This window comes from Octodon degus, unplaced genomic scaffold (genome assembly GCF_000260255.1).
Source record: "Octodon degus isolate 3935 unplaced genomic scaffold, OctDeg1.0 scaffold00014, whole genome shotgun sequence".
In the NCBI taxonomy this organism is placed as follows: Eukaryota; Metazoa; Chordata; class Mammalia; order Rodentia; family Octodontidae; genus Octodon; species Octodon degus.
The window spans coordinates 9630784-9652301 of NW_004524590.1; the positions used below are offsets into that span (position 1 = coordinate 9630784).

Here is a 21518-nt window from a genome sequence, read left to right on the forward strand (position 1 = left end):
CAGGGTTTACAGGGTCTCACTACACAGATCAGATTCATGGTGATCATCCTGTTTATGGCCTCCCAAAGGCTGGGATTACAGGTGTACGCCACCATACCCAGTCTCACTTGCCATCTCAGCACTTCCTCAGGAGCGGGGCTGGCACAGCAGGCCTGGGGATTGAACCCAGATTAAAGCCTAAGCAGGTGCTTTAATCTGCTGAGCTATCTGGCTGGCCCCAACACACTTAATTTTTCTGAAGCCTAATTTCTCAACTTTTTCTTTCATGGGTAATATTTTTTGGTGTTGTGCATATACATTTCTGGTTTAATCTCAGATCAGAAAGATTTTTCTGCTATGATTTCTTCTAAAATTGTTGTGGTTTTCATTTTATATTATATCTGTGGTCTACCTGAAGGGAATTTTTGTGTGAAAAAAAGGCTTAGGTCAAGATTCTTTTATTTATTTATTTATTTATTTATTTATTTATTTATGGAACCGGGGATTGAACTCAGGCCTTTATGCTTGCCAGGGAAGCGCTTACTCTACTGAGCCATCTCCCAGGCACCCCCCCACTAGCCCTAATTTTTATTCTTACTTGCCCATGGGTATGCAGTTTCATCATCACTTGTTGAAAAACTACACTCTTCTCAATGACATGCCTTTGTACCTTTGAGGAAGCAAAGCTATGGGCTGGGGTGTAGCTCAGTGCTACAGCACTTGCCTGGCTTGCACAAGGCCCTGGTTCAATCCCCGGCACCACCAAAACTATGTCGTATTTGTGTGTGCGTTTCTGAATTCTTTAACCAGGGGTTAACATGATTTTTGTGAAGGATAAAACAGTAAATGTTTTAGATTTTGTGGTTCTATGGTCTGCTTTGAACAATTTGATTTTATGATTTTTAAAGACTATAATATAAAGACCACTCTCAGCTCACTGGTCACATGAGAACAGGCCATGGCCAGATTCGGTCTTCAGGTGAACATCTGCTGACCCTGTTGTTCTGCACCGTTAAGCTGCTTCTTCCCACAGCCGTCACCACACTGTGTCAAGGACAGAAGCTTTAGACGAGGTCTTAAAACCAGCGACAGGAGTTTTGCATCTCTATTTGCCAGTTCTTAATTGGGGCTTTTAGACTTGGGTTTTATGTAATTATTGATAGGTTTAGTCTTAGTCCTACCATTTTATCCCTTATTATTGTTGTTATTACTAGTACTCCTCTCTGCTTGCTATCTTGTGGGTTTTGTGATATCTTTTGAATATTTTCATTTCAATTTTTTCATTGTATTTTTTTTGCCTACATCACATGGCACTTTTTTCTATTGACACTTGGGATCAGTACAGTATACATACCTGAGTGTAGTCTAAGAAACAGTGCTTCACCACTTTAAGTGAAATGTGGTTATGTAACCCCATAGATCCTTAGCCCTCTCCCCTTTATGTAATTATTGTCTTATGATACCTACAAACATTGAAAACCCTACTGCACAATAACTCAAGAAGGAAGAAGAGTCTGCTGTATCCACGCAGATACTCCCATCTCCTGTTGCTCTTCTTTTACTCCAGAGGGCCATCCTGTCTCCTGGTATCTTTGCCTTCTACCTTTCAGAGCAGATTCATGAGGCAAGAATCTTTTAGTTTCCCTGTATTTGAGAATGTCTGTCTCAGACTGACAATTTCATTTTATCCCTGAAGGATGCTTTCATGGGCATATGAAGGATGATTAACATACAGTGAATGTTGAAATCAAAAAACTTAGTGCAATAAAGACACACTGCCACTAATCCCCAAAACACTCCTCACGTCTAAGGTACTCATCCATTATTCCTATTACTTTGTGAAGAAGTGCGTAGAGTCCTCTTCCATATGTTCACAAGGTATGATCAAAAATATGGTCACGAAGTTGCCATCTAACAGAAAAGCAGGCTCATAAAAGCATCCCAGTGCCCTGCTCCACCTTGCTCACTGGAGCTAGCACCGTGTGACTTCTAGCTCTATCTCAAAGTAAAAATGACCATGGAAGGTAAATGCTGGAGATCACTTCAGGACAACACAACTAAAGATGCTCTCGTGCCTGGACTGCCCAACCTGAGGGCTAAGGCTTTTCTCATGGAGACAAGGAAATTCTGGGAGCCAGGGCTGCAGGTGCTCTTTCTCCTTGGTCTGCCCCAGAGGACACACCGTACCACCATTCCCTCGACTCACACATCCAATTACGCTGCTCATGGGAGAGAGGAGGCTGACGCAAAAGCGTCTGTGCTCATACCTGATTCCAGTGTACATGAGCCTCTGCAAAGCAACTTAGAGGTGCAGACTGGCTCACTGGGAGAACAGTCAGATATTCCCTGCAAAACATCCGACCCAGCCCACCCCAGTCCCAAGGTGACAGGCAACAAATAGTTGGTAAATGCCTCAACGTTAAACATTTCTTGGCTAAAGCAGGATAGTCAATTTTGACAGTGTTATGAAAAATACAGCCTAATTTCTGTTCAAATGCACCAAATTTACTGCCCAAATTCTCATTAAGTACTGTCAAGGGAGAAGCAGACAGACAAGATAAATTATGAAAAAATTACTTTTTTAATGTACAAAAAGACTTATTTACAAGTTGAGCTTGTCATCTCAATTCATAGCATGTAGAAAAAGCTAAAAATGTTTTGGAGATATAAATTTGGCCAGACAATTCACCTACAATATATTCAAGGATGGTATCTTCTGCACAGAATATATACAGGCTGGGAACGGTGAGCACACTCCCAACTTAGGAGGGGAGCACACACCGCCACAAGCTGCAGAGCCTCGGTGATGTCCCAGGACTGTCATGTGGAGCTGGCCTCGTCTCTGGGCCTTAACAAGGAATTTGATGTGCTGGGACACAGGGGACCCGGATAATCAGGTTCTGGCCCTGCTACAGGTGTTGCTAAGAAGCTCCTCACCGAAGCCACGGTCACAGCAAGAATGAAGCTCTCAGTGATGTAGTTGGTTTGGCTAGGGTGCTACAAATTCAGCAGAAAGTCTGGGATGTGTGTGTGCGCATGCGTGCTGGCGCACGCATGCGTGATGGTGCAGAAGAGGCACTGATCCATCCCGCGGGATGTGCAGGAATGCTGTCTTCTTGGCGCCAGTTCTAAATTCCACTTCGAGGTGAGGCTTGGTTATACTGAATGGGAAAATTCAGTGATGATCCCTCAGAGTCCGAGAATCAACCCCTTCACCCTCCCACCCCACCCCACACACCATGCATGTCGTCATTCTCGGCCAAATAACGGGGAGGGGGGCATGGAGGTTAAAGAATCCAGAAGGTACTGGGACTGCACGTTGTGGCTTGGTATGGACCACTGGGCTGCTGGCACAGCTTAGGGGAGCCTGGGCAGAGGCCACTGTCAAAACCTTGCATTTTTCATGGTAAGGTGGGCAGATAGTGCATTGCAAAAGCAAGGCTGGGTAAACACGCGACCTCCTCTTCCTGCGGGTAATGCTCCGGGTGGCCTGAGGCTGGGCCGCTGGTGTGTCCCACCTCCTCCAGGCCTAGTCCATCTCTAACCCACAGCAGCTCCAGCAGCCCCGAGGTATTTAGGAACAAGCATTCTTTTCAGGAAGGGCTACATTCTCCATGCAGGAACACTGTAAACATGGGCAGCTTCTGGACTTACCCCACACAGTACGCTATTCTTTCCTTTCTCTGGCAATATTTATATATTTTATTTGATCACACACACTTGGCCAATCAGTGGTCCCAAAAGCTACTCCAGAGAGTGGAGAGGCCAACTCTACCAAACCTGGAATTACAATGTGTTTCAAAACATAGGTGCAGACTTGATTTTCTCCCCTCTGGCAAGGGACCCCAGCAACCTCAAGACTTAAGCTCAAAGGAGCAGCAGGGGAAGCCCTGAACTCCGTTTTGTGGCAGGTGGCAGAATGAGAAGGCTATCTTCTCGGAGCAGAATCGCCAGTGCTGCTTTCAGACTTGACCCAAACATGGTTTCTTACCCTCTCGCCACATGTACTGGGAAGCTGCCAGCCAACGTAATCCCTCATTAGCCAAATGACAGAGCAAAGAAGCCAGAACAGAGTGGTCCCATTAACACCAAAGGCTGGCAAGTGCTGTGTAAATGAGCTTTTCACTCTTCTCTTTCCTTTCCGGTTGAGATTATTTTTAGTGTTCCAGAATATAGTCCAAGAGACGGGAGAGGATGCCCATAAACCCTCTCTTAAAACATCTGTAGCCTGAACTGGCCACTGGCAGAAACTCTTCAGGCCAGCTTACTACTACTTTTTGACAAAGATGAAATGGATGGGAGAGTGGAACTGCTGCACTCCAGGGAAGCAAGGGCCCCTCTGGGCCTGCTCTGGGCCAGGGGTTGGGGCCTTAGGTCATCATGTTCAGGAACTTGTTCTCCTCAGCTAGGCTGGTGAGCATGGAGCTCATGTCTCCGACTGCCATGTTGCTGATGCCTGTGGGAATGGAGGGTAGAGTCAGGGAATTCCGGGGTGTGGTGAGGCGGGAGGAGCTCTGGGAGAGGTTGTGGAGGAGGCTGGGGCTCAGCACACCAGAAAACAGGCTGGAGTGGTCACCGTCATCCATGATGGCATCAAAGTCGATCTGGGGGGCCTCCAGGAGCTGGGAGTCAACAGTGCTGGACACCTGGTTGACCCCTGGTGAGGGCAAGGGCTGGGGCTGCACACTGTCTGGGCAGGCCTGGGCTTGTGGTGGCTGGGGTCTTGTGGCCAGGGAGCCTCTGTGGCCTTCCAGGCCACCGTTCTGTTCATACATGTGGATCTGCCCATAGTAGTAGACCATGCTGTGGTCCTGTGTCCCCCCTGCATCCTGCAGGGCCAGCTGTGGAGGCAGTGACCTGACGGTGCCCACTGCTCCCTTGGGCACAGCCTCTGCAGTCTCCTGGCTGGCTGACATAGCGGCCATGGCCTGGCCGGTGGCCCTGGCGTAGGCCAACTGCTGCTGCCCAGCACGTATCCCACGGTGGTGGCCAGCAGGGCTGGGCTCAAGGGGTGGGCGGGGTTGTACTAAGCCAAAGCTGGATGCAGTGGGCCCCAGAGAGCCCTGTTGAGGCTCCATGAAGCCAGACTGATGGGAAGAGAGGAGGCTGGGGGCCTGGCGGTAGCCTTCCTGACTCAGAGGCACCGTCAAGTGATGACTCTGTTGTGGATAGCCCTGGGCTGCATGCGGTGGTGGCACCCCCAGCTCCCCGTGGTTGCTGCCCATCAAGGTGGGGTCGGAGGCAATTTCCATCTGCGGAGGAAGCCCCAGGGGGCCTGGCTTGGCTGTAATGCTGCTGCAGGAGGTGGGGAAATAGTTCAGGGTCCCACTGACGCTGCTTGGGCTCAGGTGGGGGTGAGCCGGGCCATAGCTGGCATGGGGACTCCCGGCAGTGGTCATGCTACCACACTGGCCACCTGTGGCAGAGTGTCGAAGCTGCTGTATGTAGTTGCCTCTGGAAGCAGAGGGGGCTCCACCGCAGGGCTGCGTGCTATCCAGAACCGCCGGGCTCGGCTGCAGGCCCTGTGCACTGTAGCCAGGGCACTGGCCAAAGGCTGGCTTCTGCTGTACCACGGCCAGGTTGCCCTGGGGGAAGGGCGGTGGCTTCACTTGGCTGGGCAGGGTGTCCACAGTGCCAGAGCTCACCTCATTCCACTGCACCGGCATGTTATTTTTGTTCAGGCTAGAGGGTGTCCCATACCCGAGCTGGCAGCCTCCCATCCCAGGGGCGGAGGGGCCCACATTGGAGTCTGCAGCTGCTACCCTCCGATGGCTATGCAGCCCGGGGCTGGGCAGTCTGGGGTTCTCAGGGAAGCCAGTGCTTTCTGTGGGATACAGCTGCCTTGTGCTCTCATCCAGCGCACCACCAGTGTGCGCCTTGATGTACTGTACCACGTCATCCGGCAGCACCAGGTCATCTTCTGGCAGCCCCAGGTCCAGCTCGGGCCCTGTGCCATCCACCCCTGCGGCCATGGCCTCCATCACCACATTCTCGCGGATGCTGGGTGGCCGAGGAGAGTAGGCGCTGCGGGCCAGGCTGCCCTCCGCGCTGGGGTGGCCCTGCAGGCGGAGGCCCCGCCTCTCACCACAGGGCAGCATCAGGCCCGGGTTCACGTTGTTCGCGCTGTGGAAGCGCTGTACTCGTGGCAGGGTCAGAGCATCAGGCCGCCGCACAGGGTCGCTGGCCCGCCGTGCTCCGCCACCTGGCACCTCCTGTGGGAAGGCAGGCGCAGCCCCCGCGGGGCCGTGGCCATGGCCGTAGACAGGCCCGTCACTGCCCCGTCGTGGCCCCAGTGGGTGTGGGCATGCGCCTGGGAGCGCACGCTCAGGTGCGTCCAGCAGCGCCAACCTGGTCCGCAGGCCCACGCGCTCCAGGCCAGGCAGTGGCGTGGGTGGAGGGCCGCCTGTGGCCGCGGCATACTTGGCCCGTAGGCTGTATTGCTGTGCCGGAGTGAGGTTAAGCAACCCGGAGCCACCCCCGCTACACTGGCTGGCCTCGCTGGAGCGCCTCGATGCATCAGTGGAGATAGGGTCATAGGAGTCCGCGGAGCTGGCATTGTGGGGGCGGCCGGGGCCCAGGGGTGAGGCCTCGCTGGAGCGGCGACTGGAGAAGTACGGGGAGATGCCGGAGGAGCGGCGGCTCACGGTGTAGGCCGAGCTCACTGTGCTGGTGGAGCTGTCACGCCGCTCCTGCAGCTGATTCAGCATGGTCACCTCGCCAGCAGACAGCTCGGACAGCCGCGGGTTGGGCAGCAGCCCTGCTGGTCCGCCACCCCCAGGACCACTGAAGTTTTCCAGGATGGAGCCTGCGGGAAAGCAGAAGGGTCAGCTGTGGGGACGTGGGGACGTGGGGCCCTGCTCTGCCGGCCCTGCCCATGCTGAGGCAGTCTGTGGAGCTCTGAGGCCTGGTAGGGGCAGCACAGCAGACACTCAGGAGTGACAAACAGAAAGATGTGGAGCCCATGAGGGCTTAGGCAGTCTCCAGTACCTGCCCAGCCCATGGAGGGGGGTGCTGGCAGGGCTCCCCAGATGGAGTTCAGCAGCAGGCTGTTTGGAGGAGCACCCTGAGATCCCCAGTCGTGGGAGGAGGGAAAGGCTTCAGGAGCCCAAACGGGAAGGGAGCCAAGGCTGACTTTGCAGGGAGGACTGGACGTCCATAGGCCTTCAGTTGTCTGCTGATATGGGGGCACACTTACACTCATGCAGACCGGTGGCCGCCTGGAAAGGGGGACCCTGGACAAGGCAGCTGTCTGCAACCCAGCGATCCCTGGGGGCTGAGTCCGAGGCCATCTGCCCACAGGCAGGGCGACACATTTTCCTTTCAGGGGAGAGCTAGGTGGTATGTCAGTGTCTAGCACAAGGGGCTGTCAGTTCCGAGAGGGCAGCCCGGTGCTGAATGCTTGGTAGCCAGCAGTTGTAGGCACACATGCAGCACCCACCTGAGTAATGCTCACTGAAGACACCATTCATTTTACACTGCTGGCTTAATATAGGGCCACCTTCTCCAGGCAGTGCTCCCTGCTCAGGAGACGAGCTACCACCTCGCTCTCTACAGTCCTCCCCCTGAGCTGTCATTGGTGCTCCCTGGCTTGTTCTACAGGATATGGGAATCTGGTGTTACGGCTTTCTGAGTGTGAACTTAATTGGGATTAGGACTCAATTGCTGCCTTCCTTTGGAGGCCTTGGCCATGAGGCCCACAACAGGTACTTAATAAATGAATAAATGACAAGACAAGGAAGAGGACAACGTGAGTGGGACCTGCTGCCTGATTTTAGGAGGTGACGGGATGTGATATGGTGCAGGTGAAAGACCATGGGGGCGGGAGTCACATAGGTTTACCCCGTCTTACCCTTGCCCTTGACTCAAGTGGAAATCTTTTAGCTCTCAGATGCTGTTTCCTTACCTGTGTGATAGGCTATTAAGAGCCATTCTATGGTGGCAGCCAGGGAGGGGCCTAGATGGTGCAGCCCCAGGCTTGCTCCTGCCCCCGAAGGCCCCTAGTTTCCACTCACCACTTGCCGGGAGGGGAGGCAGCTTGGTGTTCCGGGTGTGTGGGGCTGGGCCAGCCCATGAGCAGGAATCCTTGAGTGACTTAAGCTTCTCTCGCTTGAGCTGCTCGAACCGGTGCATGGAGCTCACATGTTTGCGCAACTGCAGGCCACCAGCGGATGAGGCAGCCAGGGCCGGGGCATCAGCCCCTGGTGGTGTGTCATCCAGCGCTGTCAGGTCTCCCAGGCTCCCGGGCCCCGCCCCCGGCATCTCCACGCCGCTGTCATTGTTGGGGGCACTGCCCAGGGGAGAGGGCTCACTGCTGCAGGATGACTGGGCCCCGGGGCTGGACTGACACAGCTGCAGCAGGGTGGAAGGTACAGGCTCAGGGGTGTGAGGATGCACCTGGTCCTACATCCACACTACACTCTTGCACTCTCAGGAAGGGACTTGGGGGAGGAAAGAGCTGCTCCTGGGAGTGGCTCGCAAACCATCACATGCCTATCTGTGCATGGTGGTCACATCTCTCCTCTCAGCTGTGGCTCTCCTGCCCAGGAGATGGGCCTGAACTATACCGCTCATGCACCTGGTGTGCCGGAGGCACCCAGCACAGTGTGACAGAGGGCAGTGAAGCCTTCCTAGCCTCTGCAAGGAGGGCATGATGGTGTGAGGAACAATGAAGTCAGCAACTTGTGACTTCTCTCAGGTGGGAAGCTCTCAACAGGCCAGATGTAAGTGCTTAGAAAGGCTGACAAGGGACAGGGAGCTGTAGGATGTGGCCCTTGCTTGAATGGCCACCTCAAACCAGCCCTTCCTCTAGGGTCAGGCAGAGTGCAGCATGGTGCACATTTATTGTCTGGAAGGCCACTGAACCCAGGCTACAGCACCGTGGCCAGGGCAGCTGGGTGCAGGCAAGGCTCAGCCCAAATGCAGCAAGCACCTTGGGACTTGTTTCTCGGCCCCATGCCACCATATCCAAGCCCTTTCCTTAAGATGTGGCAATGTTCCTGGTGAGCAGGATCCTCTCAGGCCTTGCCTATAGTACTTCTGCTTGGCCTGCAGGAGCCTCTGTAGGTCAGACCCCACCTCGGCAGCTTGGGCTCACACCTCTCCTCCCCGCTGGCCTTCTTGCCGCTCAGCCTCCCAGCTCCCTGCCCCTGCCAGCCCCTCCTGCCAGCCTTTGCTTACTCTGAAGCCTTTCCTCACCCTGCTGTCTGCCTCTGCATACCCAGGGGCCTTGGCCCAGGAGCCTGGACTGACAAGCTCACCTGGGCAATGTCCCGGACATCCCAGCCCACCCTCACTTGGCCCAGCCCACCCCCATTCCTCACCCAGTTCCTCCGCTCACCTCAGTACCGTCTATCCTTAGGGGAGGTACAGTTGGGAAGAAAGATATGGAGACAAATAACAGGTGGTTAGAACAAAAGGAGCAGAGGCCACAGGGGGAGGGCACAGAACAGGACAGAGGCTTGCAGCCTGGCAGTGCTACTCAGGGGCTGATTAGAGAGGTGGACACTAGGGCCACTCCCACCCCACGCAGACCACCCTGGGCCAGGCTGCTGCAGCTGGCCAGCAGGAGCTGGGTCAGAGGAGCAGCCTGGGCATGACAGATGCCATGCAAGGCCCAAAGCGGCAAAGGGAGAAAGGCTGAGGTGGAGACAGGAGGGACCAGTCTGCTACAGGAAGAGGAGAGGCCTCTCACAGAGTCCACTGCTGGAGCCGGGGGCAGTGCGCTCAGCCAGGTGGGCTGCCCAGCTCTGCTTACCCCGGAGCCCTCTGTCTTGATGGCTCTGATGTGCAGGCAGTCCTCCACTCCCTGGCTGGTGCTGCTGGCCTCAGCACTGTCCTCAGATCCCCGGCCACCAGGCTCGATGCTGGCCTCATTGTCCCCGTTCTCCTTGAGCAGAGGGGCGCGGAGGTGCACGTCATTGCGCTGCTTCTTGGTGACGTGTGCATCTGGGCCGTGGACCGTTTTCACATGCTTCCGGAGCGAGCTGGGGTCTGTGTACCGCTTGGTGCAGCCTGGGATCTTGCAGATGTAGGGTTTCTAGGCAGAGAATCACAGCTGTGTTATGGTGGGGCATGCACCACACTCCATGTGTGCACTCCCTGTCCTGAAGCTGGCTTGTATGTCTTGGCAGACCTGCCTGGCACTCACTGGTGGCATGATTGCAAGCAGTTCCCTGGGGATGGAGCCACGCCCTGGCCTGGTCCTCTATGTGGCCTTCACATGCGGGTGATGTGCTTGGTAAGGAGAGCTGTGGCAACCAGGAGCTAAAGACACTGGGAGGGACATACATGCCTCCCCTGAAAACTGCACTCTGGGATTGCTAGGCAGAAAGGGGGTACGTGCCTCACACCCTGTGAGATGGCCCCAGCAGCCCTGACTTCTCTGATGAGCTTGAGGCCCAAGAAATCACTCAGAGCCACCGGGTGAGGGGCCGAAAACCCAGGGCTGCAGCATCTCAGTCTTGGGCTCAGTCGCCACTGTCACGCTCACATCCACAGACCCACTCGCATGAGCCCCGCATGCCAGACCCACACCTGCCTACGCGCATGTACTTGGCTGATCAACATGTTGATCCGTCCACACTTGCACATACATGTAGGCATGCTGAAACACATACATATTCAAACACACATACCACACCACCACATATGTACTAGTACATACACACTAACCCTCCACAACACATACACACTTAAACACTCATTTACAGAGCACCCTCACACCTACACACATGCACACATCCCCCCTATACACCTATATACACACACATTTACATACACATCTACCTCCCTACATCCACACTCACATTAATGTACACACACCACCTCTCCATACCTGTATGCACATATATATATATACACACACACACACACACACACATATTGCCCCACGTCTACACAGACCCATATATTCATGCACACATCACTTCTCCATACTGCATATACACACACATGTGCACACATACATACACACACACACACATTCATTGCCCAGGCAGCTCTTACTATAGAGCCCCCAAGGATGCAAAGGCCCTTGGGAATTCTTTCACTTCCCCATGCACATGGGAGCCAGGTCCTTCGGTGGCTACACTGAGCTGTTAGGAAGGCTCTCTCTGGTGCTTCCTGAGCCACGGTGTTTATGTGGCTGGGCTGAGAGGAGGCAGCAGACACCACAGCTCCTTCTAGTTGCCTTTGCTGGACTCTCAGCCCTGCCAGGGGTACTGGCTCTCTGAGGAGACAGTGTCGCTCTTAACCTTCCCAGGTGCTGAGGCAGCTGCTCCACAGCCCACCAGCTTGTGGGTGAAGCCTGTGCTCGGACGTTCGCACAGCCACAGAGGTCTTCAGTGTGAGCCTGGGGCTCTACCCCACACACGTAGCACCAGGAGCAATCACCATCTCTGGCCATTTGTTTCACCTGAAGGATAGGGCAGCAGAACCTGCCGAATGGCCCGAGGAATGGGGAACTGATGCGTGTGTGGAGACCCAGCATGCTCTGGGTGACCTGAGAGGCCACTCTTTGGAACTTGGAACTCCTGGCGCTATTTATGTTTATTACAGAGGAAACTATATTTTATGCTTATTACAGAAATGTTATGTTTATTTCAGGAGGAAACTGAGGCATGGAGAGGGCATGTGTGCCATGACATCATATGGGGCATCTTTCCTATAAAGAAGAGGGTATACAGAGCCCTGGTCTGTGCTCCAGAATGTGTGCAGGTCAGTGGGAAGTGGAAGGACATCCAGGTCCCCGTCTTTTGCCTGGCCTACAGGTGTCTACAAGCCATGCTCAGTGACCCACGCATGCCCACGCCGGACCAGCGCATGCGCACTGGCAGGTACCTCGCTTGAGTGGGTGCGGTTCTGGTGCTTGGCGCGGTCCGAGGCGTTGGAGAAGGCCTTGGTGCAGCCCTCGTGCTCACACACATACGGCTTCTCTCCGGTGTGGGATCGCAGGTGCGTCTTCAGGTTCTCCAGGCGGGAGTAGGCCTTCGAGCAGCCCTCGAACTGGAAGAAAGCAGGTGGATGGGTGGAGGCACCTCAGATCCAATGCAGGGGAGCTGACCCAGGTGCTAGCCCACCACCTCCTTCCCCTGGCCCTCCCTTCAGGGCCCCACCCCACTGGCACACCAAGAAGCACGAAGTTTAGTGCCAACAACTGCTTTCCCATTGGGTTTGCGTTTAGATCCCCGCCCCCACCCCAGCCTCATGCCGTCACAGATGGGGCTTGTGCAGAGGTGGTTGGATCTAGAGTGTGTGATGCTGGGACTGTGGCGTGTGACTGCTACATCAGTCCACCGACTGGTTTGGCATAGTTCTGGCTGGGATTCAGGCTGGCATTTCTACACCTGCCCCGGGGTGCTGTGGGTGTGGGGAGCCTGCATGTAGTACACGGCACAGACTCTTGTCTCCCTGTTGTCGCTTTTGCTGTCCTCCGCCACCATGAGGGGTTGCTCCTCAGCTCTGTGCCACCCTGCATTGCAGGCAGATGATTATGGACTGAAGCCTCTATAGACTGAACTAAGTAAACCTTTCCCTCTTTAACTTTGGGCAGTGGGCATTTTGCACCAGCAACAAAAGAAAAGTAATCAAGACACGTTCCTTTGCTGGAAACTCAGAAAAGGCTGACTAGTACATACATGAACTCTGAATGCATCAAAGACCACAGTGGAAGAGCTGGACTTTAAGTGTATAGATCCATATTTATATAAAGTTACATATTTATAAGCAATAAGTCTTAGAAGAAAGCAAAGTGGTAAATATTTGGGACCTTGGATTGGGGGAGGTCTCATAGCTTTAACAACAAAAGCACAAGCAAATAGAGCATTGGGCTTCACCAAATTTAAATTTTTGTGCTTCAAAGGAAATTATCAAAAAGTGAAGACAATCTGCAAAATGGGGAAAACGTTTGCAAATCATGTCTGACAACAGCCTAGCACCTACGTATACAAAACTTCTTAAAATTTCACAACAATGAAAATGAGATAGGTAAAAAATGGGCCAAAGATTTGAGTAGGCAATTCTCCAGAGAGGATGCACAAAGGTCCCTTACACGCTTGCACTACTGTTAGCTAATCCAAGCCACAGTGAGACACGACTGAGACTCCCTAGGAGTCTACGGCTACAATAAAAGACTTGTGACACCAAGTGTTCCCGAGGCTGTGGAGAGACCGTGACTCTTTTATACATTGTTGATGAGAATGTACAATGATTCAGCCCTTCTGGAAAAGGTTTTTTTTAATAAATGTTTTTTTGTTTCGTATTTTTTAGGAAAGAGTGTACAGGGTGTTCAGGGTCTCACTACCAGATTGGACTCATAGTGATCCGCCTGTTTACAGCCTCCCGAGTTGGGATTACAGGCGTGCGTAATCTTGAAAAAGTTTGAGAAGTCCTCAATTACTGTACCAATGGGTAACTGGACTCTTAGATACATCTACCTGAAAACATTTGAGAATTTATGTCCATAAAAACATGCACACCAAGTTCAGAACAGCACCATTTGTAATGAGCAACCGCCGACGAATAGGTAAGGAGACGATCTCAACGGCCCACAGAATGTCACACAGCTACAAGGGCTAATCCGTTGTCTTGTGCTGCAGTGGGGATGAACCTTGAAAAGCCGTTCAGCAAAAGCAGCCTGACCTAAACACTAAACATTGCAGATTCCGCTTTTATGAAATGTTCAGAACAGGCCAATCATGGACACAGTGTAGGTTACTAGTTTTCCAGGCCTGGAGGGAGAGAATGTGGAAGGGCTGCTAACGTACAGAGTTTCTTTTAAAGGTTGTGAAAATGTTTTGGAGGTAGATAGTGGCCACAGTTGCATAACTGTCAATATACCAAGACCATCCAGTTATGTTGTTTTAAAAAGGGTGAATTTCATGGTGTGAGTTTTATCTCAGTACAACCAACTTGTCAACCAAGGTAGCACATTTTACTCCATCTCAGATGCCGCGGATTTCAAGACAACTTGATTTCTGAGATAGTGTAATGAGAACAGAATACACTTCCACAATCTATGAAATAAAGGCAGCCAGAGGAGCTCGCAGACGTTTCAGCTACAGCCACGCCAGCGGGCTGGAGCCACCTCCGCTTTTGGAGGAGCAATTCATGTGCTGCAAACAAAAGCCTCATGGTGGACAGTCACAAGTCCTTTGCTTCCATCAGACACCACACAAAGGTCTCATCTTTGCATTCCCCTTTTTATTTTTCCTAAACAACAACAGAAGCAGGTGATTTCTAACCCCTCACTGCTCCTGTTATGAGTCAGGAAGGACACTTTTCTCCCTGTAGGTGCTCTAGGGTCGGGTCCCTCTGCCCACCATCCTCCAGGTAAGTGAGCTGTGTGTGTGTGTGTATGGGGGGGTTCCTTGTGCTCTGGGGCTCACAATCACAGACTGGCAACACCAGTAACCCCTTAGTGGTTACCAGGTGGCTCACACCCAAACAGCAAATTCACTGAGGCCTGAGACAGCAACAGATAAAAGGTCTCCAGGGCCCAAAGCAGGTGGCAAGCCAGGGCAGGAACAGACAGGATGACCTGTCGGCAGGACCTAGCCGGTGTCGCTGCTGTGGTCCGTTCACCCTGATCTGCGGGCAGTCAGCAACAGCCAGACGCGACTCCCCCGGCCTAGTGACACAGGGCAGAGACACTCACCGTGCACTTGTGCGGCTTCTCGCCCGTGTGCCGCCGCATGTGGACCACCAGCATGTACTGCGCTTTGAAGGGCTTCTGCTCACGCGTGCAGGCCTGCCAGCGGCACACGAACTCCTTCTTCTCCCCGTGGATGTGCTCATTGTTGATGTGCTGCCGAGGGACAAGCCCACGAGGGTGAGTTGAGGTGCTCGCCCACGCTGCTCTGTCTGCAGTGTGCCAACCACACTGGACTGCTGCCCACGACCCCCTGCCCACCACTTCTCTCCTGGACCCCCCACCACATGTGGACCACTGATCCAGCCATTGCCTCTAGCCTTCAGGCTGGGTGTACAAGGCGTATGCAAAAGATAGGTTAATTTTGTGTTTAGAGTGAGGCCCCATCTCCAAGATACCTCATTTTATGTAGCTGAAAATCCAAAATCTCTAAAATATGGAAGACTTCTGGTCCCAAGATTTTGGATAACATATAATCAACCTGTATTAAAATTACCTTCCGGGGCCTGGGAGCTAGCTCAGTAGGATAAGCGCTTGACTGGCAAATGCAAGGATCTGAGTTCAATCCCCGGTTCCACAAAAAAAAAAAAAAAAAAAAAAAAAAAAAAAATTAACTTCCTCCATTTTTTTCTACACTTTTTAAATGTGCTTCTAGGAAATGTAAAATTGTACGGTAGGCTGGCACTGGTGACTTGTAGTCTCTCCTCCTGGGTGGCACTACTGGGGACCTTTGCAAACTGCAAAGCTGCCTGAGAACTGGAGGTCAGGCGCTGGCAGCACCTGGGCCCAGAAGACAACAGCCATTTGGCCCTCAGGTCCTGTGCCATCGCCCAGCTGACACACGTACCAATGCCACTGCTGGGTAGAGCAAAAATACACAGCACTTGGAATATGCAGAGAAATGTCAGGTTAGCCTCACCTATTTTTAAAGCCTTTCAAGTGATTAAAATGCTCCCTGACAAGACCTTTCGTGTTTCCCTTATCGGTTTACTCAGCAACAAATTGTCAGTAATCACCAGGGCTTCTGCTCTCCTGTGCGCCTGCGTCGTCCACCTTCCAGGGAGCTAAGGAGGCCAAGCTGTGCTCTTCAACTGACCAGCCTGTTATTCCTGGGCCAGCTGGAGAAAACGAGCTCCAGCCTAAGGGATAGACCTGGGCACAGAAAGGCCATGTCCCCCTCCTAGAATCCCCCGCCCACACCCCGTAGCCAGCATCTGCACAGAGTACACGTTCTACCTCCTCACCTCTGTAAGTCTCTAAGTTCAGAACCAGATGGAAATATTGCCCCTCCCCCCAGTCTGATCTGATCTGTCCTGAGACCCATCCTCCAATCTCCCCTTCTCTATCATTTATCCCAAAAAGGTGGTACAGGCCAGGAGGAATTAGAGCAGTCCCTGGGTCACATGTCCTCTTCAGCTGCAATGAGCTTGCTAGGAAATTCTGGTGTCCCGGGTGAAAATTTGGACAGGAAGAACCCAAAATGCAATAGAAACCTGCAGTGTTTGAAAGGAGGTTGCTGGAGTAGAGAAAGCAGAGAGAAGTCGTGTGCCTGAAGTGCCAAGCTCAGAGTCTGGGAGAAATAAACTCTTTGGGGACAGCTTCTGCGAATGAGCAGGAGGGCGTGTGTGTGTGTGTGTGTGTGTGTGTGTGTGTGTGTATGTGTGTGTGTGTGCGCACGCGTGCATGAGCGCACATTGGGAGCAGTTTGTTCCTCAGTAAATTTAAGTTCTTTTTTGGATGGAAAAGGTCTTTACCCAGAGCTGGTGTGGGCATGAAGGAAGGAGGCACTGAGTATGGAGCGCCTGCCACATGCTTAATCCTCCCCTGCTCAGGACCACTCGCTAGCAGAGTCCCAAGAACCTCCCTCCCCTGCGCGTGCCACCTGGACCCTATGACTGTCACCATCATGGATTTGGCTGGATAAGATCTAAGTGGGAACCAAGGGGCAGTTCCTGCAAAGCGCAGGCTCTGGGAACTTCCTCCACCAGCCCGGAGCATCAGAACCCAGCAGCTGTAAGCAGCTCCCTCCCCAATGTGGGTATAGAAACCTGCCCCCGCTTGTAGTCAGGGTGCATGTGTGATCGTCTCCAAAAGGAATGATCACCTTCCTCCAAGGAAAAACACCTTACCAGGCTTACGGTCAGGTTTGTAATCGTGCAGAGGCCAGCTGATTGGACAAGTCTTACTTCCCTCTATGTGCTGGCAACTAAGAAGTTAGGGGAAAAGAGACGTGCATGTGGACTTCAAATACTGACTCTGCGCCAGGCTTCTCGTCACTGTTCCCCTTTCCTTGTGTTTCTCATTTACTTATTTTCCTATACTCTGCCTCAATTTGATCACACTTCTCCCACTGTTCTTGATTCTCTCTGTCTCTCTGTCTTTCTGTCTCTCCCAGGGATTGAACTCGAGACCTTGAGCTTGCCAGGCAGGCGCTTATGCCACTGAGCTGTCTCCCCAGTCCTTCGTGATACTTTCTGAAGTAGTTTTGTTAGTCCTCTTTCTTGAGCTTTTGGCTGCATTTCATGACTGCCTCAATACCCTGAATTAATCCAAATATTTATCTTTCGGGGTCATTTGACTTTGGGGAAGAGCCAGAAATCACACAGTGCCACATCTGGTGGGCGAGGACCCGCTGTGATGCTTTTAGGAGGCCGCCTTTTCACTGGCTGGTGCTTGGCAACAGCATTCATTGTATTTTTGACAACTTAAGATACTTATGAAAGAGAATTACTAAAACTGCTTCATAAAATAGAAAAATGAGGGAATAAGTTTCTTCAAGCAAACGAGTATTTTGAGGGGAATTCATTGCAATGTGTTCTACTGTAATTTTTTCTTTTTATGTATTTGGTACAGGGTCTTGCTATGCAGCTTGGATTTGTAGTAATTCTCCTGTTTTCAGCCTCCCTAGCATGCAGCGAATGCACAGCATGTGGTGCCAGGAATCGAACCCCCGTCCCTGCGCTTGCCAAGCAGGTGCTTAGGACCACTGAGTTATCCTGCTCACCCTACTGTAATAATTTTTAAAAAATGTTTTGGCTCTCAGTGTGGTTCTGATCAGCCCTCATGAGCGAGCGTGCCTCCTGCTTGCGGAGGACGCGGATCCTGCTGCTCCTGGGGCCAGTCTTGAGCCCTTTCTTTCTGGCACAGGCCTAGAAGGCTCAGACCCTGTGTGACCAGGACTCCAGCCCCAGGGCAGGACACTAGAATGGAGGCTTACATGCACCAGCTGCTCTTGGGTGTCATACTCCTTGGTGCAGTCTTCCCAGTGGCAGTTGGTCTCATAGATGACCACCTCGGCCTCCTGCTTACAGTCATCCCTGTCGAGGTCTTCCTTGAGGTCAGCCAACTGCTCCTGGGGGAAAAATCCACTCATATAAGTCATATCCAGGACGTAGCCCTGATGACATCACTGTTAGCCTCATGCAGTCTGTGCCAGGGCTGTGGGTTGGTCCATGTTTGATTGCCCATGTACGCACAGGTTCAGATGCAATGCAAGCAAGCACATATGTGTGTGCACACAGTTGCCAGCTTTTCCAGCTCCTGTGCTCAGCTCAGCCTTGTCCACAGCTCTTCTTGCTGGGAAGCTGGCCCATCCCTCCTCTCTGGTGCTGGCTTGTGGGTGTTATGGTTTGTGTGTAGTTGTCCCCCCAAAGTGTCATACAGTCATGGGGCGGGGACTTCTAGAGTTTGAGATTAACTCATGATTAAGGCTGGGATTAAGGGTCTTAGAAGTGCTGGGATTATGGGTGAGTGCTACACCCAGCCTGGGGCAGATAAGGCTTCCTCTCTGTTGCCATTGTTGTTGCTACTCCTCCATTTTGCTCTCTTGCTCTTTGCCACCACCATGAAAGGTTGCCCTCAGCCATGTGCCACTCTGCTGGGGAGCCAGCTGAGTATGGACTGAACCCCCTAGTAACTGTGAGCTACATAAGCCTTTCCTTCCTTCATTTTGAGTGGCAGGTATTTGTCCCAGCAATGACAGAAGAGTAACCGAGACAGTAGCGGAGCTGTCATATTAGTCTCCTCACACTCAAGGATGGCAGGACAAAAGGCAGCAACTTGCTGGCTCGGTTAGGGTTCTGTTGTGGGGAGTTAGGGTGGGCCCTGAAGGCACTGGGAGTGGGAATATGTGTGTTTTTAAAGTGTGCTCCTTGCTAGGGGCAAGATAAAACACGTTCTTGCTGTGCGGAATGGAATGGCTCCTTTCGGACGGTCCCCACTTCCTTGAGGCCTCAGGAAGCAGCCGGAGCACACGCATGGCCGTGCGGAGACCTACACAGACAGCGCTCTGCACATCCTTCTACACTAGTCAGCCCGCAACAGCTCCCAGACACGGGCATCTGCATGCCTGTACCACAGCTGGGGAAACAGGCTTGGGAAGAGGTCGATTCGTCCTTCCCAGAACACAGAGCCCATCTGTGGCCGCCTAGATTCACACTTGAATCTCCTGACCACAGTGGGGGCCACATGGCTATTTCAGGGAGGTGAAGGACAAGCCCTGGATCTCAGGGCTGTCCAATCCCAGCCAGTGCTAACCTGGAGCTGGCCAGGGACAGCTTCCGGGCCGAGGAAAAGGCCATGTGGGATGCTCAAAAGTACTCAGGGACCCCCCCATCAGGCTCAGAGCAGAGCCAGGCAGGGGCAAGGCTACAGAGACTTAGTTTACAACTCAAACCATTTTCAAACACAACCAGGAAACATGCTATCTTTTTAAACATCCTCCAAGGAAGACATGTACAGTGCAGGCTTGGAGGGGTAAGCCCTCCCTATCACGACCTGCATCTGGGGACTTAACTATGCTGTATCTCTTCTAGGAGAGACAGAAACTAGCGCCAGGACACTCTGCTGTGGCCCACACTCATGTCCTTGACTAATTTTCCACCAGGGCACAAATAGCTCTTCCAAGAGGGCTTCAGGTTCATTCTCTGGGTGGTGCCTTTCAGTTAATGTACTTTCTCTGAGAAGGAAACTAGAGCCATGTTGTACAGCGACTCGCTTTCTGGGCTGACCTACGACCCTGCAGACTGGGACATGAGGGGACATCTGGCTTCCAGAGCTTCAGCAGCAGAACCATCTGGGAGGCTGCTGAAGTGCAACCTTGGGACAGGAGATAAGAAGGTCTCCCAGTGCCTGCTCTGCGTTTGAAGAAAAACGGAAGTAGATTTATGGTTTCCATATGCTGCAGGCTCTGTTCACTTCAGACAAGAGCTGCAGAAGCTGATGGATTGATGTGCAGGAGGAGAGGAGCTCTGCAGGGGGCACAGGCCCCTGGCTGAGCAGGGTATCATCATGGCCTGCAACTAGGAGCACTTCAACAGAAAGGGCACTGCAAAAGCTAGCCCGTGCACTTGGTGGTGAGCCGGTATGTGCAGTGACAGGAAGACCACTTCTCAGACCAAGGGCTTTCTGTGCTGGGCAGGAAGGAGGCCTCTGTGGCCCACCTAGGCTTCAGGGGGTACAGGGACCCGCTAAGGAGTGAGGCATGGGCCTCCCAGTGCTCAGCATCTGCCTCCTGCTCTGTCCTCGCCACCCCAGTCTGTTTATCTTCCCTGGATATGCACAGTCCTCATCAATTCCAACAGCCCCCGATGATGGCCAGCCTCGTGGAAGCCATGCATCATGTGGAGACTGGGTTTGGTGTCAGCAAGGGGAGAAGAATTTGTCACCAACCCCTCTGTTTGCCTGACAATAGCAGGACCTAATATTTCATGAAAATTAAGTGCCCAGAGCATGCCCGATGATTTACAGTCTTGATAAAGGATGGTCTAGCAAACACGAGGAGACGGGGACATGAGCCCTGGAGCATCCTTGGTGGTCATGCTGGGGACTCTGTAGTAGCAAATGAGACTGGGCCACTGTATGATGGCTGAGGGGAGGGTCAGAGACTCACCTGGAAGCACAGGGGCACACTGCACCCTTCACCCCACAGACCCTTGACTAAGCAGGGCCTGCCTACCTGTCAGCTAGGAGCATTAGAAGGGACAGGGCTTGCAAAGGGACCTGCCCAAGCCTTGGGGCTCTGGGTTGCTCTGTTCCTTCATCTTCCTACCAGGAATCACCCTACCCTCCAGCTCCGAAGTGACCCAGGAGCTAGGTTCAGAATGAAGGTGGGTACAAGGAGGACCAGAGAAGTGAAGATGGTGGGGGATGCAATTCTAGGAGAGAAAGCAGCACCGAGGGGCCATTCAGGACATCAGCAGCACACTTTGCTCAATTTGTTTTGCTCATATCTGAGGTAGGAGGAAGAGAGGGCTGCAGCCCAGGACAAGGAAGGATAGGTAGAAGTTCATTCATTCATTCATTCATTCATTCATTCATTCATTTATTCGTGGATTCATTCAAGACAGGTTTGATATATGGTGCTGGGGATCCAGCAATAAGATGTGTGAACCCACCCCACCCTCTCAGGTCCATCTATCCATGCACCCATCCTTCCATGTACCTGTCCACCCATGCACCCGTCCATCCATGCACCCATCCATCCATGCATCCATGCATCCATCCATGCACCCATCCATCCATCCATGCACCCGTCCATGCACCCATCCATGCATCCATCCATGCACTGATCCATCCATGCACTCGTCCACCCATGCATGCATCCATCCATGCACCCGTCCATCCATGCACCCGTCCTTCCATGCACCCGTCCATGCATCCGTCCATCCATGCACCTGTCCATCCATGCACCCGTCCATCCATGCATCCATCCATGCACCGATCCATCCATGCACCCGTCCATCCATGCACCTGTCCATCCATCCATCCGTTCATCCATCCATCCATGTACCCGTCCATCCATCCATGCACCCGTCCATGCACCCATCCATGCATCCATCCATGCACCGATCCATCCCTGCACTCGTCCACCCATGCACACATCCACCATGCA

The 21518-nt window shown here is 52.8% G+C and overlaps 1 protein-coding gene across 2 annotated transcripts in view; it reads right to left on the reverse strand.

Annotated features, from left to right (window-relative positions):
• Positions 1–2576: 2576 nt before the first annotated feature.
• Positions 2577–21518, reverse strand: part of Gli2 (GLI family zinc finger 2) — a 234252-nt gene continuing 215310 nt past the window's right edge. For both annotated transcript variants that reach the window (XM_023709743.1, XM_023709742.1), the window contains exons 9-14: positions 17844–17978; positions 14633–14782; positions 11818–11982; positions 9734–10015; positions 7992–8328; positions 2577–6784 (exon numbers count right to left, since the gene is read on the reverse strand). In XM_023709743.1, the coding sequence (XP_023565511.1) occupies positions 4350–6784; positions 7992–8328; positions 9734–10015; positions 11818–11982; positions 14633–14782; positions 17844–17978 (3504 nt within the window). In that variant the 3' untranslated portion in view covers positions 2577–4349. The remainder of the gene's footprint in view (positions 6785–7991; positions 8329–9733; positions 10016–11817; positions 11983–14632; positions 14783–17843; positions 17979–21518) is intronic.